Below are 19,717 nucleotides of genomic sequence, written 5' to 3'. Positions count from 1 at the left end.
CAAGGAGTGATTTGTTGTACTACACATTTATTTCTCAAGTCAAACCTCACAGCCAGTGAACACAAACAAACATCAAATCGGCCTTCTGCTTGTTGCCTCCCAATACAGTGTGGTTGAACTGCATTCTTTGTGGTACTACGTGTCAGTGCCCCCATGTACTGTCACAAAAACACACACTAAAATGGCAATCGTGCCTGAAGAAACACTGCCTTCTCTCAGCCAGAGCTGCATTTTGCTAAATTTACATGACTGGGAGCTTTCACTCAATGATTAATGAGAATATCTTAAAAGAAAAAAAATTTGGTTCTTCAAAGGTCATATTCAAAAGGTCATTAGAAAGTATGATTCTGGGATCAGAATTTGCAGAAAGCAAGTTTTTATCCATAAACCATCAGAGGTTCATGACTTCAGCAGCATCACTGTGGGAAGACTAGACTTGTAGTGACGAGTGGAATGGAAATATCATTTGTAATAATTTAAGATTTTGTAATGTTGATACTCTCCATATCAAAACATTACTAATGTGGTTCTAAGCATTTGAAAACAACCTATAAAACAATGATTATTTACAAGGAATTTTCTGCTGTGGTGAGAAACTGAAATCTGTCACGGCTACAAGTTCACATATGCGTCTTCCCTCTGCGTTTTCACCCCAGCTGTACATAGTTGCTGCCAATACTCTACTTTCAACTGTACGCAGGAGGTAGAACTATACAGAGCATGCTGTAGTAATTGCCTTTCACACTAGAATCTTAGTTTAAATCTGCACACAAGTAATTGGGATAAAAGCTTCTACTCTCAAGATACCTTGTTTGTCCTAACTGATGGCCTTGAGCAGCATTAATCTTGTTTGCAGAGGGCAGAAAGCTACTTTGAAATGTCAAGATTAAGAAGCAATCAAAGATGCAAACTTGAAAAATTGAAATGTCAAATTGTTCTAGGCACTTCTTGAAGTTGGAACTGAAATAACCCATAATCATAATGCAAGTTTGAGGAGGATACAGCCATGTGGTAGCTGGATGGTGGCATTTTGAATCAATAAACACATTGAACAAAGAACGTTACTTTGCTATGTTCTCAACCCTTTGCTCAGCAACCCTTTACCTCAGCATAAAGATGGTTTAAAACTGAAATTCAATACATAAAAAAAACATGAAATCAAACAACTAAAGTCACATCATTAAAGATATCAAAAATTCTCACTCCTAGCCCAGATGTAATTCAATACAAGTCCTGATGCACTTCTGCCATTTCCTCAACAAAAACAAAATTCTATAAGACTAATTTCACACAGTAGGGCTTCAAACACAAAACTGTAATGATGTGAGATCAAGCCATTACTTTCATCTTTATAAACAGAATCCCTAACATTTCCAGCTAACCAATCAGTATAACAAACTACTGAAAGAAATATGTATTGGGCAATTTCTTCAACTATCCAACTAATTTTAAGGCTTTTCTTTGTGCACGCTGAAAATGAGGTCAGCATGTCATGAAATATTTCAACTCAAACGAACCTGCTTAAAAATGGACCAAAATCAGCTCAAACTTAATTTCAGCTAGCAGCAATACTTCTTTGAAATAGCCATGAAATGTAGATTGCACGAAACAACTCGCAGTGAACAAAGAACAAAGAAAATTACAGCACAGGAACAAGCCCTTCGGCCCTCCAAGCCTGCACCAACCATGCTGCCTGACTTAACTAATACCCCCTACGCTTCCGGGAACCATATCCCTCTATTCCCATCTCATTCATGTGCTTGTCAAGACGCCCCTTAAAAGTCACTACCGTATCCACTTCCACTACCTCCCCCGGCAACAAGTTCCAGGCACCCACCACTCTGTAAAAAATCTACCTCGTACATCTCTTTTAAAACTTGCCCCTCGCACCTTAAACTTATGCCCCCTAGAATTTGATGATTCCACCCGGGGAAAAAGCTTCTGACTATCCACTCTGTCCATGCCTCTCATAATGTTGTAGACTTCTATCAGGTCTCCCCTCAACCTCCTTCGCTCCAGTGAGAACAAACCAAGTTTCTCCAACCTCTCCTCATAGCTAATGCCCTCCATACCAGGCAACATCCTGGTAAATCTTTTCTGTACCCTCTCCAAAGCCTCCACAGCCTTCTGGTAGTGTGGTGACCAGAATTGAACACTATATTCCAAGTGCAGCCTCACTAAGGTTCTATAAAGTGGCAACATGACTTGCCAATTTTTAAACTCAATACCCCAGCCAATGAAGGCAAGCATGTCGTATGCCTTCTTGACTACCTTCTCCACCTGCATTGCCACTTTCAGTGACCTGTGTACCCAGATCCCTTTGCCTATCAATACTCCTAAGGGTTCTGCCATTTACTGTATATTTCCTATCTGTATTAGACCTTCCAAAATGCATTACCTCACATTTGTCCGGACTGCTAATTTGGCAATTACAACAATAGCTGAGGGTTTGGGTGACACTGGGATGGGGCTGAGGCAGACACAATGGCATAGGGAACATAAAATTCTCCAGAGAATGAGTGCACCTTTTGAAGGTGTGTGGGCAGATACAGTGGCTCTTTTGAGGGACAAGAGCAATGTCAGGGGAAAGTGACGCACTGGGTCACTGCACTTAGAAAATGCTCAAAGTTGATCAAGGGTGCTTGGGGTGGCTGAATACATAACCAAGCGTCTTCAAATAGGGGAGCAAGGAGTCTCAGTCAAGAAGTTTCTCTCCTTTGCTACTTATATTGCTTTCTGGATGACAAAACACCACAATGACAAATACCAAAGTGCTCTTTACTTCTGAAATCATAGCAACTTTCCTCATCTGGGCTCTAAACCAAACAAAAATACCTCAACTCAAGCAGTTAACCTTCCAATATTTAAAGTGCTAAACCGCAAATGTACAGCTTAATTTAGAATGCAATACCCCACTATACAGCAACTTATGTTCTGACCACAATCTCATTTTCAAACAGTAGCACATCCATCTGGTGGATCATCAAAGAAAGTGTGGTGAAAATCTGTAGTGCTAACATTGATTTTCGTTATTTTTGTCTTCACCAAGACCAGGATCTTTACATATCTTTTGTCCATCATGAAAATTGAAAAAACTTTATTTTTACTGATGTGTACACTTAAACAACTAAATGCAACAGGTTAAAGGCTTACGCCCTCCCACATTTTACCCAGACATCATAGTTTTAATGGAACCAAAATAAAAGTACGGCCAAGAGAAAAAAGTATTAAGACAGAATTAAAACCACATATGGACTGAGGGGGAAAAAAAAGCAGCATGGCATTGTTAAAGCAACACAAGCACATTTATCTGGACCAATGGTTCCCAACCATCTGTGAAGACTCCCCAAGGGTGCCACAAAAAAAGACAAAAAAATTAAAAATTCATGTAATTAAACTAAAAATAGCCTGTGTCTTTAACAGTGTGGTTGACATCTCCAAGACCCGCACGTGTGGTTTAGATTGGTCAGGCCCATGCATAAAACCAACGAGACTTGGAGCTGAAGACAAAGCCCCCACACTAAAATTAAAAACTCAAAAAGGATGCAAAATCCTGGGAGAAGCGAGAGAGAGAGAAAGACATGGCAACAGAGGTAAAAATAATAATGTCATATATTCTGAAAATCACAATTTTCAAACCATGCCAATAACTTGTATCTATAGTTTTGTTAAGCTAATGCCTAGATAAGAAATAAATATTATGCCAAGATTTCTGTCCTGCACTTCAGCTTTCTCCCTTTTTTAAATTAGTTTTATCACCCGAGGTAATAGTGCTCAAAATATTAACGCTAAAGCAAAATACTACAGATGCTGGAAATCTGACGTAAGAAAAGAAATGCGGGAAAAACTCGACAATCAGCCAGCATCAGTGGAGAAAAAGTCAACATGCATGTTGATGATCATTTCAAAATATTAAATCTTGTATGAACTAGATAAATTATTTGTGAACTGTGTTAAGGAAATCAAGGCTCCCTTTATACAGTTAACATTTATATTGCATTAGAAACATAGAAAAACTACAGCACAATACAGGCCCTTCAGCCCACAAAGTTGTGCCGAACATGTCCCTACCTTAGCGATTACTAGGCTTATCTATAACCCTCTATCTTACTGAGTTCCATGTACTTATCTAAAAGTCTCTTAAAAGACCCTATCAAACCCACCTCCACCACCGTTGCTGGCAGCCCATTCCACGCACCCACCACCCTGAGTGAAAAACTTAACCCTGACATCTCCTCTGTACCTACTCCCCAGCACCTTAAACCTGTGTCCTCTTGTGGCAACCATTTCAGCCCTGGGAAAAAGCCTCTGACTATCCACTCGATCAATACCTCTCAACATCTTATACACCTCCATCAGGTCACCCCTCATCCTTCGTCTCTCCGAAGAGAAAAGGCCGAGCTCACTCAACCTATCCTCATAAGGCATGCTCCCCACCCAGGCAACACCCTTGTAAATCTCCTCTGCACCCTTTCTATGGCTTCCACATCCTTCCTATAATGAGGCGACCAGAACTGAGCACAGTACTCCAAGTGTGGTCTGACCAGGGTCCTATATAGCTGCAACATTATCTCACGATTCCTAAACTCAATTCCTCGATTGATGAAGGCCAGTACACCATACGCCTTCTTAACCACAGCCTCAACCTGCACAGCTGCTTTGAGCGTCCTATGAACTCGGACCCCAAGATCCTTCTGATCTTCCACTTCTGCTAAGAGTCCTACCATTAATATTATATTCCTCCATCCTATTTGATCTGCCAAAATGAACCACCTCACACTTATCTGGGTTGAACTCCATCTGCCACTTCTCCGCCAAGTCAATGTCTCGCTGCAACTTGACATCCCTCCACACTATCCACAACACCTCCAACCTTTGTGTCATCAGCAAACTTACCAGCTCATCCCTCCACTTCCTCATCCAGGTCATGTATAAAAATCACAGAGTAAGGGTCCCAGAACAGATCCCTGGGGCACTCCACTGGTGACCGACCTCCATGCAGAATATGACCCATCTATAACCACTCTTTGCCTTCTGTGGGCAAGCCAATTCTGGATCCACAAATCAATGTCTCTTTGGATCCCATGCCCCCTCACTTTCTCAATAAGCCTTGCATGGGGCACCTTATCAAATGCCTTGAAGTCCATATATACTACATCTACTGCTCTTCCTTCATCAATGTGTTTAGTCACATCCTCAAAAAATTCAATCAGGCTCGTATGGCATGATCTGCCTTTGATAAAGCCATGCTGACTATTCTTAAATCATATTATACCTCTCCAAATGTTCATAAATCCTGCCTCTCAGGATCTTCTCCATCAACTGACCAACCACTGAAGTTAGACTCACTTGTCTATAATTTCCAGGGCTATCTTTACTCCCTTTCTTGAATAAAGGAACAACATCCGCAATCCTCCAATCCTCCGGAACCTCTCCCGTCTCCATTGATGATGCAAAGATCATCGCCAGAGGCTCAGCAATCTCCTCCCTCGCCTCCCACAGTAGCCTGGGGTACATCTCATCCGGTCCCGGCGACTTATCTAACTTGATGTTTTTCAAAAGCTCCAACACATCCTCTTTCTTAATATCTACATGCTCAAGCTTTTCAGTCCGCTACAAGTCTGCACTACAACCACCAAGATCCTTTTCCATAGTGAATACTGAATTAAAGTATTCATTAAGTACCTCTGCTATTTCTTCCGGTTCCATACAAACTTTCCCACCGTCACACTTGATAGGTCCTATTCTTTCACGTCTTATCCTCTTGCTCTTCACATACTTGTAGAATGCCCTGGCGTTTTCCTTAATCCTGCCTGCCAAGGCCTTCTCATGACCCTTTCTGGCTCTCCTAATTTCCTTCTTAAGATCCTTCCTATTAGCCGTATGCTCTTCAAGATCTCTAGCATTACCTAGCTCCCTGAACCTTTTGTAAGCTTTTCTTTTCTTCTTGACTAGATTCATTACAGCCTTTGTACACCACGGTTCCTGTAACCTACCATAACTTCCCTGTCTCATTGGAACGTTGCTATGCAGAACTCCAGACAAATATTCCCTGAAAATTTGCCACATTTCTTCCGTACATTTCCCTGAGAAAACCTCTTTCCAACTTAAGCCTCCAATTTCCTGCCTGATAGCCTCATAATTCCCCTTACTCCAATTAAACACTTTTCTAACTTGTCTGACCCTATCTCTCTCCAATGCTATTGTAAAGGAGATAGAATTATGATCACTATCTCCAAAATGCTCTCCCACTGAGAGATCTGACACCTGCCCAGGTTCATTTCCCAATACCAAATCAAGTACAGCCTCTCCTCTTGTAGGCTTCTCTACATACTGTGTCAAGAAACCCTCCTGAACACACCTGACAAACTCCTCCCCATCTACACCACTTACTCTAGGGAGATTCCAATCAATATTTGGGAAATTAAAATCTCCCATCACGACAACTCTGTTATTATTACACCTTTCCAGGATCTGTTTCCCTATCTGCTCCTCAACATCCCTGTTACTATTGGGCGGCCTATAGAAAACACTCAGTAAAGTTATTGACCCCTTCCTGTTCCTACCCTCCACCCACAGAGACTCCGTAGACAATCCCTCCATGGTGTCCAACTTTTCTGCAGCCGTGACACTATCTCTGATCAACAGGGCCACTCCCCCACCTCTTTTGCCTCCCTCCCTGTCCCTTCTGAAACATCTGAAACCCGGCACTTGAAGTAACCAGTCCTGCCCCCGAGTCATCCAAGTCTCTGTAATGGCCACCACATCATATTTCCAAGTAGTGATCCACGCTCTAAGCTCATCCACTTTGTTCACAACACTCCTTGCGTTAAAATAGACACATCTCAAACCTTCGGTCTGAGCGCCCCCCTTCTCTATCACCTGCCTATCCTCCCTCTCACACTGTTGACAAGCTTTCTCTATTTGTGAGCTAACCTCCTCTCTCCCAGTCACTTCAATTTGATTCCCACCCCCCCAACCATTCTAGTTTAAACTCTCCCCGGTTGCCTTAGCAAACCTCCCCGCCAGGATATTGCTCCCCCTGGGATTCAAGTGCAACCCGTCATAATTGTACAGGTCACACCTGCCCCAAAAGAGGTCCCAATGATCCATTGTTTATATTTCTGCAAGTCAATGGCCCAGGTTTTGTGATAGCTGAACTGAAGCTAGTGCTCAGCATTATTATGGTAGAAATCAGATTTTTTGTATTCACACACGAACAGTAAAACATGGAAACCTGCATTTCCCAATTCCCTCCAGATTTTCTGCCTGCATCACCATTCTCTGAAAACAAACACAGGCTGAAAATCGCCCCAAAAATGTATTTTTCTGGAAAGCTGTACAGAAAAAATAGGTGTGCCTCAATTCTTTTTTTAAAAACAGTATAGAGAGGGGCCGTAACATCTAGCCACTGATCCCTTCAGCAGAGAAATAGGTTAACACATTAAAATACATAGGTAGGAACAGTCACAGTCCTATAAAAATAAAACAAGTCCAGAAGCTAAATCTCAACCGTACCGGTATATGTTTGGGTCAAGAAGCAAAGCGGCATCTTGCGGTAGTTTAGACAAATGAACTGCTTTCGTCCTCAGTTGAGATCTGTCATTTTCATTCACCCACACATCAGGCAGACTGTAAAAGAAAATATCAAGACATGACTTCAAAAATTTATCTTTTGCCCAGGCCGGCTTTAAAGTGGACTCACTCTCACTATATTAGAAAGCACAAACAATTTCCAGTATATTGCATTTCAATCAATTTCAGCAGGTCTCTTGAAAATGATGTAGTAGAATGCTCACAAAACTTATTTTACCAGTTGTAAAGAAATGTAATTCACCTGAAAAATTAACCTTGTTTCCCTCTCCACAGATGCTACCTGAACAGGGCATTTCCAGCACTGTTCTTAATTTTTATGATCTGGTCTTAGCGGAGGTGGAAATAGCAACTGTGTCCAATCATTGCAGAACAATCAAGACAACGAGAATGCTTAAAAGTTTAAAAGGGAGTTCACAGTTTGGTTTTAGGCCTTGAAGACTGGCGTGAAGGCAAGAATCTCTCTCCTCCTCCTCAGTCCCCAAAGTCCAAAAAGTGTATTATTTCTCAGGCATCAGGCAAGAGTAGTTGCAGCAAACAACAAAACTCAACTAGTGTTCCTCCAAAACTCTAATCAGATCTGGCTACATTTCATAGTTCGGAAAAATAAAAAATTCTTATTTCAGAGCCTATTCACTAATGCAAATATTACAGCTGAAAAAGTATTCAAATGCATTGATGAAATAGTTCATGGTCAATGGATTTATGTCAACAATTAAATCTCACTTCAAATCACTTTTCATTAGCACACGTATCAAACCATTTGTTTGTTCAATGCAAATGTATTGAGAAGTTGTCAAAACATTACAGCATGTGCTGAAAATGCCATTCTAGGTCTCTCTCTCCAAAGCAACAAAGTTGCACCTTTTTCAAGCTAAATGGTCCAAAATTTAGTTCTCTCCGAAATGAGCTGGATGCCAACACCACACTGGCAAATACAACCTATAGTGTGTGTCATCGCTGCCTCCTCCAAATTGCGAAATGCCATGTGTGTGCATGCATGCAGTTGCCCTTTTTGTTAGTTTACTATTGGACTTTTATGTTTCGTACATAAACATTTAAGGAAAACTAAAATTCTGCAAAAAATAATAAACTTTGATCTTGTGATTTAAGAATCCATTCTGTTGGTACCAAAAACACTGGAGATTGGAAATCCCAAATTTGAATTCTCAAAAAGCATGATACTGGATGGCTTGTTTTTTCCCCCTCCCCCCAAAAAAACATAGCCGCACAAGGATCTTGATTAAATGTGCTTTTTTGTTAAAAAAGTGGCACTTTGGCAACAGGGAATTGAGTACAAGTCTATTGGAGAGGAGAGGAATGGTCATAGAGAGAGTTTGAAAACAGTGGAAGCACCGGAGTTGTAAATCCTCGGCCAGTGAGTTTCAAATCGAGATCGATACATTTTTATGGACTAAACGAATCAAAAGTCCATAGGGAAAAGGCAGGAAAGTGGAGCTGAGCTAGATGATCAGCTATGGCATTGAATTGTGAGCAAGCTCCAAGGGTTGCATAGCCTATGCCTGCTCCTACTATTTCTTATGTTGCTATCTGTAATTTTAACCCAAGATAAGATTTGTCATTGTTCTCAGTCAAAGGAATCCAGGATATAAACTCAGAATGCAGACTGCTACTATCTAACTAAAATATGCTATCTCATAGACCGGGATGCACAGTTGGAGGCCTGTGAGAAGCAAACTGGGTCTTCAAAGAGTTGGAACAAATTGAGTCTTTCAATGTGCAATTAGATTAAGATATGGTAATTCAAACACAGCAGTGCAAATCTCCTGGGGATGGGGAGTACAAAGTCAAACAATGAGTTTTCTGCTCCCAAACACACTTAAATGATGGAAGAAAGGAGGAGACGCAACTTTAATTACAGATCATGCATTATGTTGTTCAGAAATGCATAGCTCCAGACACATGGGTTTTGAGCATTCACTGACAGTTGACAAGCTGGTAGACACATGGTAAGACAAGATCAAGAAGGTCAACAAAAGTCTTGGCAAAGATTATACCGCTGAAAGAATATTTCTGTGATCAATCTATTGAAGCAGTTAGCAACATAGGAACAGGCTGTTTAGCCTCTCCAGCTTGTTCCTCCTTTTAATGAGATCATTGCTTGTCTGCAAACCAACTCCATACGTACCTGAATTTTCCCATATCCCTTCTCATACCTTTGGCTAAGAAAATAACCAATCTCAGTTTTAAAATCAATTGATCAAGCATTGTAGAGGTTCCAAAATTCCACACACTTTCCTGTGCTGCTGCCCGCCCCCCCCCCCCCAATCCCTGAACTCTGCCTGCCCCCCACCTCCCCACACACAACCTTAATTTATGTCAGCTCTCCTTGAAATGTAACCCTTGGATTCCAACTATTATGGGCGGAATTCTCCACAAAAAATTCCAAGTGTCAAATTCGCATGAAAACTGGAGTAATTCCACCGTGAATATCATTCAATTCCTGGCTTGAGTGACTGTCTGCGGAGTTTTCACATTCTCCCCGTGTTTGCGTGGATTTCCTCCGGGTGCTCCGGTTTCTTCCCACAGCCCAAAGATGTGCTGGGTAGGTGCATTGGCCATGATAAATTCTCCCTCAGCATACCCGAACAAACGCCGGAGTGTGATTAGGGGATTGTCACAGTAACTTCTGCAGTGTTGATGTAAGCCTACTTGTGACAAATAAATAAACTTTACTTTTACTAACCATTGTGTCACCGTGCCACCCAAAATCGACCAAATAATTCATTCCAGGACTTCAATATTCCATGGAAGGAAAGAGCACACCTTTACAAAGCACCTTTCAACACTGCTTCAGGCTGTTGCAAAATGTCGCACTGCCAACGGTCACTATCGGGCTTGAACTCTCAAATCTTTTGATTCATGCATGAGTGTTGCTACAGAGGCAAGGCTGATATTATGACTTCTGATCCAATGCTAGCTCTATAACCCAATTTCAAGTACATTAAAGACATTTGAGTTTCTCATCCAAAGCAACTAAACGTGCTTGCACCCAAGTTTCACGCAGAACCTTCACAGCTCCCCGATGTAAATCTTGGTGACATCTGAACATAAATCAATCAATTTTCCACCTGGAGATGAGCGGTGACGCACTAGATTCAATGACTTACATGTCTTCTGGAGTCCAGTGAAGCAGCACTTTCACCTTCCCAGAATCTTCCCTCCTTCGTGCTATTACCTAAAGATTTAAAAAAAATTCAGACTGAGCGAAAATACAAATTTGACAACGAGAGAAAATCTCCTTGAAATTATACAAGAAACTGAACAAAATTATATTCCCCAATGCACAATAAGCAACTGCCCAAGAGGCAAATAGGTCATTTACTGCCTCTATTTTCTCAAAAGACTGGAAGTGTAACCACAGTAACCAGAAAACCCATTCACAAATCTGCACCTGCAGAATTGGGTTATGTCAATGAAATATGGGGGAGCATCATAAGATGCATTATTCCTAATTTATCTGTACAATTCAAGTTGCGCCATACTTAATAACGTGTCCTATTTGTGGAAACAGTGCTAATAAAACATCGAGGCTAATCCAGTCTTATTCCTTATGGACATTTTTCCCTAAAAGATTTGTGACCACGTCAGATTTCATGACACATCTCGGTACCTATTCATTAGAGTACTTTGTCCAGCAAACAGGATGTATGTACAGTTTAGAAGAAAGGCTACTCAGCCTCCCCCACACTTTTAAATGCAGACGTGCTTTTTTTTAAAAAAAAGCCACTGAGTGGCATACAAACCATGCTTCAATTATAATTGGTGCTTTCTGCCAAATAAAGCCGAGTTACACACAGAGCTCCCTTAAAATAGAAGCTGCAGACACAAGTCTTTACTTTTAAAACACAACTATTTTCAAAGTTCAGTTTTCAATGATTACTTTTTTTAATATATGTAATTACATGCATATATAATCATATCAATGTCTAACTGTTCAACATGAATCAGCACGGTGGGCCACTTTTCAGCCTCACACCAGCCACAGAGTAGCAGCTAAGGTATGGAAACCTGCACAAGAGCCAGCCAGAATCACTCCTTTGGTACATCAATCTTGAATGTCTTTCCAAAGGAGTGTTCAAATTTGTATACAATATTCTAAACGTAGCCTCAAGCTCTCACAGGGTTCAAACATCCAGTGGTTTTAACAAACAAATGTCTTTAGGTGTAACTGTTGGCTGAACAGCTGGTTTGTGATGCACAGCGACACCAATGGCGTGGGTACAATTCCTGTACTAGCTGAGGCTATCTTTGAAGGCTCGGCTTCTCAACTATAAGAACTAGGGTCAGAAGGTAATTTAGCCCCTCGAGCCTGCTCTGCCATTTAATATCATAACTGATCTCATCTTGGTCTCACCATAGCCCTTCAAACCATTAATTAAAAACCTGTCTGCCTCTTCCTTAAATTTACACAATGTCCCAGAATCCACCACACTCTGGGGTAGTGAATTCCACAGACTCTCAACCCTTTGAGAGAAGTAGTTTCTCCTCATCTGTTTTAAATCTGCCAATCCTTATCCCAAAACTATGACCTCATGTTCTCGATTGCCCTACAAGAGGAAACATCGCCTCCATGTCTACTTTGTCAATCCCCCTCATCATCTTGTATACCTCAATTAGATCGCCTCTCATTCTTCCAAATTCCAGGGAGTATAGGCCTAAACTGCCCAATCTCTCTTCGTAAGACAAACCCCTCATCTCTGGAATCAATCTAGTGAACCTCCTCTAAAACGCCTCCAATGCAACTACTTCCCTCCTTAAGTAAGGAGACCAAAACTGTACTTGACCTTGCCACTCACCTGAGGCGAGGTGATTCTCAAGTTAAATCACCACTGGTCAGCTCTCCCTCTCAAACTTATGGTCACTGGTTCTATGGCAACTTTACCTTACTCTAGTTGCTTAATCACCCAGAACGAAAATATCACTTCCAGTTTTGTGGCTACACTGTATAATGAAGCATTTCTACATGGGATGCAATTAGCACTCAACTCAAGAAAAGTGGTGACTGTACTCAATTGACAGCACTCTTGCCTCGAGTCAGAAGGTTGTGGAGGTTCGAGCCTAACTTCTGAGGCTTGGACTTGCAACCTAGGCTGACACTCCTGTACCGTGTAGGCGGCACGATAGCACAGTGGTTAGCACTGCTGCTTCACAGCAAGAAGTTTAACAACACCAGGTTAAAGTCCAACAGGTTTATTTGGTAGCAAAAGCCACACAAGCTTTCGAGGCTCTAAGCCCCTTCTTCAGGTGAGTGGGAATTCTGTTCACAAACAGAACTTATAAAGACACAGACTCAATTTACATGAATAATGGTTGGAATGCGAATACTTACAACTAATCCAGTCTTTAAGAAACAAAACAATGGGAGTGGAGAGAGCATCAAGACAGGCTAAAAAGATGTGTATTGTCTCCAGACAAGACAGCCTCTGCTCCAGGGACCTGGGTTCGGTTCCCGGCTTGGGTCACTGTCTGTGTGGAGTTTGCACATTCTCCTCGTGTCTGCGTGGGTTTCCTCCGGGTGCTCCGGTTTCCTCCCACAGTCCAAAGATGTGCGGGTTAGGTTGATTGGCCATGCTAAAAAAATTGCCCCTTAGTGTCCTGAGATGCGTAGGTTAGAGGGATTAGTGGGTAAATATGTAGGGATATGGGGGTAGGGCCTGGGTGGGATTGTGGTCGGTGCAGACTCGATGGGCCAAATGGCCTCTTTCTGCACTGTAGGGTTTCTATGATTCTTTCTTTCTATCAAAAGGTACCACCTTTAAGGTGGGACATTCCTCACCTTGCCCTTGTGTCATCAAGTAATTCCATGGGACCATTTGACGAACAGAAGTGGATGGAATCGAGATTATGAGGTCATTTACCTACCTCACTGCCTCTAATAGGACTGTATACAGGTGTGTCTCCTTACATTGCAACAGTGACAACATTTCAAAAAGTACTTTGACTTCAATTACTCTAATATTACAAAGGTGCTACATAAATAGCTCTCATCTTGCATCCAATCTTCATACAATAGGAAAAACAACTGAGGTCAATTTGCCACAACTCTGACTGAAAAGCAATGGCAAAATGTCTTTAAAGTGAGTGGGGGCTGCCCTCTTGTGGACAAATATCAAAACATAAGACAGTTCCCCATCATATTGGAAGAATTATTTTCCTTAACTGTACTTTTTTATACAAGTACTGTTGAGAATTCTTAGAAATCTATTGCGGTAAATTTACCACAAGCTTAACATTTCAAGTTTTAGTTAACGTGAATCAATACTGCATGGCAAAAAGTAGTGTGGTCCAACAAAAAGGAGGCTTAATAAAGAGAGCACAGTACTCCTCCAAACATACAAACCTCAGTCAGAGTCAGAGGTTTACAGGATGGAAACAGGCCTACAGCCCAAGTTGTCCATGCAGCCCAATTTTTACAACTAAGCTAATCCCAACTGTCCGCATTAGGCCCATATCCCTCTATTCCTATCTTATCCATGTAACTGTCTAAATGCTTATTAAAAGGCGAAATTGTACCTGCCTCTGGCAACTCATTCCAGACACTCATCACCCTCATCGAAGTAAATTGCCCCTTTGGATCCTTTTGTATCTCTCCCCTCTCACCATAACCCTATGCCCTATAATTGCAGACTCCCCTATGTTGACTATCTATCGACACGCATGCACGCACACACGTCCAATAGAGATTGGTGGCAGTTTGATTCATCTCACCATCGGCTATGCGCTACTGTAGAATGATAAGATTCTGCACAGGATGCAACTGGTGATCTTTTCAATTTATAATCTAACTAGCTCAAGTTCTACAGAACCTAGTCCAAAACAAAAACTTGATAGCAAGATATGGTGTGTCTGCATGCTATTAAAAACAGATTGGGAGCTAATATGAAAACAAACAGGATTATTTTGCACGTGTGATTGCTCCTCTCGATTAAAACTTGGGTATTTCCTGTGCAGGTTTATCATGCTGGTGATGTAGGGAAATCCACTGAACTTCACTTGAATGGTCTATGAAACAACTAACAAATTGGGGGTTTTCCTTTTGAACAAGTTTAGGTGCATTGGATCAAATATGGCACAAAATCATTGCCATCTTTTGAGACTATGGAACAAATGGCCAAATGAGTTCCTTTCTATATCCCCAGTGAACAGAGGTTTGTATCTTTCCATCGGAAACAAAGGTGCAATTTCCCCCTCTCACCCTTTAAAGTTGTCTCCAGTGCTGGAATGGAGTGGTTAGTTATAGATATACTCCTAGACAAGGGAGCTCCTGGGCTAAAATCATTTTTCCAAGAGGCCTCTTTCCTTCTGCTCAGACTAACACAATATTAGCATTGAAGGAAGCTTCCCCAATACGCCCCCCCTCCCCCCACCGTTCACCTCGAGGGCTACTTTATGTAGCAGGTATCAGTTTTATTGTCAATGCACATCAAGGGCGAAGTAAATACAGCTGCAGACAGTTAATAGACTGTGGATGAGAAGGAAAGTTTCCACACACTGCATCCAGCATTGCATCATCTCCTGAGGTACTCACTGTGACGAGCACTGGTGGGATGGGCATAAAAGATGCCACCTCAAAGAAACTCTTGTCTCTCACTCTGATCAATGGCAGCACTGGTTTCAGGATCCCATTCCACACACTTTCACTGATGTGGAGGGTCCAACTGCACGGTTGGAATGGAGAATCCTGGCAAACCATAAGAGGTTCAAATTCTAAGAGATTTTGAAATCAGAGCTGGTTTGAAAAGAAAAATTACCAAATGCTCACAAATTCACCCAAGTTGTCAGGCTGTAGTTTTGTACTTCCCTTTACCCAAAAATCTTCATACTAGCAGTGACGGAGTGGGAATGGAGGGATACAAAAGAATGGTCTAGTTTGGACCAGGGAGCGGCACGGGCTTGGAGGGTCGAAGGGCCTGTTCCTGTGCTGTATTGCTCTTTGTTCATAGCAAATGAACCTACAGTTCTGCAAGTGTAGCATTAAACTTTTCAGCAATCGGGTATTTAAACATTTTCGCTGAATTTTATGCCAGACAATAGAATACTTAATGCAGAGCACTCAAAGTTAAACACTAGTAGGTGAAGCAGAGTTATGTCAAATACACAACATAGCCCCATCTATGCCACTCCCATCCACAATACCTGACATTTTTCATTTCCTCCACTAGCCGTCTCTTTTCGTATGGGAAAGATTGCCAATTTAGTGTCATTTTGCAATAAATTATTCAGACAGGGAAAGAACAGCAATAGGCAATACCTTGGGAAATGGTCTGAAATGCTGCACATTATTAGAGGTGAGAAATAGAAATAAAGCATCAGAGACAGGGATGTAATTACAAAAAGGAGAACTAAAACAGGCCATTTACTTTTGTTAAAACACTCACCCGTGTAATACCCAAGCTATAAAGCATTTATTGGGTTCCTGGCCCCACTGCAGAATTTCTGATTATTCCACAAAGGATAAAACAGACCCACACTTGAGTGCCACCACTAGATGGCTCCCGGTTGTTTCTTTGATCCAATACAGAACCCAGAGGAGGTGATCAAAAAAGTCTTGTGCTCCAAACAGCTGTAGAATATCAAGGCTATTATGGGAGCACAATGGCCAGAATTAAGGTATAATAAATACCTGGAAACATAGCCTCATAAAATGAGAGTATGGCAATTTACTGTAGAGTTAAGTCATTCTGCTCACCAACTTGTCTGACTTACGCTGAGGCATTAGTGCATTTAACCACAAAAAAACCCCAGCAGCTTTCAAGTATTTGCAGTGTGCTTTTCTTCATCAGTTCCTTTGTCTGTCACAGCTCACCCTTGATAAGCTCCATACCCCTAATAAAAACTAGTTCAGGTTATAAAAGAACAACTTTCTTACCTAACCCAGGTTTAAATTTTATTGATAATGCAAAACCACCACCCAGAAAGTCTAAATTATTGTACAGAATTTTATAATTTGCTTACAAATAGACCAGAGTTAAGTCTTCAGTTAATTAAAGCCAAATACTTTGGAAAAAGAAAATCCCCAGAACAAGTTACATACATGCTCCTGGGATCACCACCATTACATTATAAACTAATCACAACATTACCATTACATTGGTAATTATCCAAATTTTCCTTTTAAAACTTTTGAAATTAAGATCAGAAGGAACCATTTGCCTTTATTAAATAAATTGAAATCTGCCTACAATTTAAAAATGTACACACAACGTAAAGCAGCAGATAAGCAAATCTATAAACTGGAACCACAAACTCTAGAAATGAAGTTTTTATCACCAATAATTTTTTTCTCGTTCTCAATGTTTGTCAGTTTAGAATTCGCTCCACCTACTTGTGACTAATATATAAATTTTAATGGATTGAGTGTCAACAAGAAAACAGACCCTTTTGTTCTCAGGGGCACAATTTTTTTCTTAAAAGGTCAATGAGCAAGTTTATCATTTGAGGTTTGAGAAGGACCTGGTTGTCAATTAACATACCATACTCTCTCCAAATGTACTGAACACGACGCTTGAGTAACTTTATATTATGAAATTTCTTTCAGTTAGCAACGTGCACTGGGATGCTGGTGCTCCGAATTTTACTGTGCAAGGTGGATTCATAGCAGAAGATTAATGACCTTTTTGCAAGACGACATGCATTTATATGGCGCCTTTCACAACCACCAAAAGCCCCAAGGTGCTTTACTGCCAACAAAATACTTCCTGAAAAGCAGTTATAATGTAAGAAATGTGGCAGCTCTGAGGAACAGCAATGTGATATTGGCCAGTCAGTTTTGCGTAATTTTGAATGAGGGGTAAATACTGGCCAGGACACAGGGGGTAACACTCTTCATTGAAATAGCACCATCAGTTCTTTTACATCAACCTGAGGAGACAGATGGGGTTCTGGTTTAATGTGTCAGCCAAAATACTCTGATAGTCTAGCATGCCCCAAGTGATTCTCACAGCACCAGGTACCCAGGTTTGATTCCTGGCTTGGGTCACTGTCTGTGCGGAGTTTGCACGTTCTCCCCACGTCTACGTGAGTTTCCTCCAGGTGCTCCAGTTTCCTTCCAGAGTCCAAAGGATATGCTGGTTAGGTGCATTGGCCATGCTAAATTCTTCCTCAGCATACCCGAACAGGCACCAAAGTGTGGCGACTAGGGGATTTTCACAGTAACTTCATTACAGTGTTAATGTAAGCCTATTTGTGTCACTGATAAATAAACTTTAATGGATTAGAGCGTCAGCACTCAATTTCCTGGCATGGGACTTGAACTCAAATTTCTGCCTCAGAGGCTAGAGGGCTATCAATTAAGCCATAGCTGACACACACCAACACAGAGGCTATCCAGTTTATACTTTAAATTGACTGGGCAAGTAAGCAGGAACTGTGTGGGAAATCTTTTACATGACTCTGGGCTTTCCATGAGAAATAGCCATTTTCCGAAGTAAGGGGCAAACTTGACACCGTAGTAAATGAGGAAAAGTAAATTGCTGACTATGGGGTTTAAAGTAACAAGTCACCCAGCATTACCCAGATATAAAACAGTGGACCAGAATGCTGTAAATGCACTTGCTGCTGGTCACCGGGTCAGAAATATGTGTCAAGATTCTATTTCAGCAAGCATAATTTCAGAAAGTGTGTTTTATTTATATTTCTGCTTTGCTGCCACCAGCAATCTTGTCATCAGAGGCAAGATTACTGATTTTAAATAACTTGAAACCATATTGACTCACATAGTGCGAGTAGTAATGGACAAGGAGAAATGACAAAAAACATGGTCCAGGAAGGCGAATGGAAAGTTACAGAGTAGGATCAGGACAACCAAGGGCATAGCTTAAATTAACATTGGCAACTTCTGAATAGCAGCACATAAACAACGTTTAGCTAAAACCGTGGTGCTATATCATGACCTTCTCAGATACTATGAGATGGACTGCAGAAGTCAGCAATACAAAAATTGAATGGAAAAGCATCCCCCGGGGCACTATGTCTCCAAACAAATAATTGAATTTTTGGGGGTCTTGTGCTGAAGTTTTGTTTTTTATGAACCATCACAGGGTCACCAGACAATCCGAACAAGTTGACTATCACTTGCACTTAGTTGTACCATCTGCATGAGACAAACATCAACATCCAGCTCAGAGGGGACACAAACTTCAGCACAATAGCTGGTGTCAACAATCCTGCAGAATCTGGCATTTAAAAAATTGAATTACTCTGCTCAGAGCAGATCCAAGCTGTTTGGAGTTACAACTAACCATAAACTTAATTGGACTAACCCACATAAATAGCATGGCTACAAGAGCAGGTCAAGGGCTAGGAACCTTACAGCAACCAACTCGCCTCCTGATTTCTTAAAACCTGTTACCAATCCACAACACAAATGTCAGGGTAATGGGAATACTCTCCACTTGTGTATTTAGTGGATGTGGTGCATTTAAATTTCCAGAAGGCATTCGATAAGGTGCCTCACAAAAGGTTGCTGCATAAGATAAAGGTACACGGAGTTGGGGGTAAAGTGTTAGCGTGGATTGAGGATTGGCTATCTAACAGGAAGCAGAGAGTCAGAATAAATGGGGGCTTTTCCGCTTGGCAATCAGTGACTAGTGACGTGCCGCAGGGATCGGTGCTGGGGCCTGAACTTTTACCATATACATAGACGATCTGGAGGAGGGGACCGAGTGCAGGGTAACAAAGTTGCGGATGACACAAAGATGAGCGGGAAAGCAAATTGCGTGGAGGACACAGAGAGTCTGCAGAGAGATTTGGATAGGCTGAGTGGGCAAGGATCTGGCAGATGGAGTATGACGTTGGCAAGTGTGAGGTTATCCACTTTGGGAGGAATAATAGTAAAATGGACTATTATTTAAACGGTGAAAAATTACAACATGCTACTGTGCAGAGGGACCTGGGGGTCTTTGTGCATGAATCACAAAAACTCAGTTTGCAGGTGCAGCAGGTAATCAAGGCGGCAAATGGAATGTTGGCCTTTATCACGAGAGGGATGGAGTATAAAAGCAGGGAGGTCTTGCTGCAACTGTACAGGGTACTGGTGAGGCCGCACCTAGAGTAGTGTGTATAATTTTGGTCTCCTTATTTAAGAAAGGATATATTAGCT

General features: G+C 41.5%; 1 protein-coding gene across 5 annotated transcripts in view; it reads right to left on the bottom strand.

Annotated features, from left to right (window-relative positions):
• The window catches only part of aebp2 (AE binding protein 2), a 110,494-nt gene that overhangs the window by 31,287 nt on the left and 59,490 nt on the right, over positions 1–19,717 (bottom strand). For all 5 annotated transcript variants that reach the window (XM_078205545.1, XM_078205543.1, XM_078205542.1 and 2 more), the window contains exons 6-7: positions 10,725–10,792; positions 7,519–7,632 (exon numbers count right to left, since the gene is read on the bottom strand). In XM_078205545.1, the coding sequence (XP_078061671.1) occupies positions 7,519–7,632; positions 10,725–10,792 (182 nt within the window). The remainder of the gene's footprint in view (positions 1–7,518; positions 7,633–10,724; positions 10,793–19,717) is intronic.

Source organism: Mustelus asterias, unplaced genomic scaffold, assembly GCF_964213995.1.
Source record: "Mustelus asterias unplaced genomic scaffold, sMusAst1.hap1.1 HAP1_SCAFFOLD_808, whole genome shotgun sequence".
NCBI classification, from domain to species: domain Eukaryota; kingdom Metazoa; phylum Chordata; class Chondrichthyes; order Carcharhiniformes; family Triakidae; genus Mustelus; species Mustelus asterias.
This window is presented reverse-complemented; position numbering and strand designations above follow the sequence as displayed.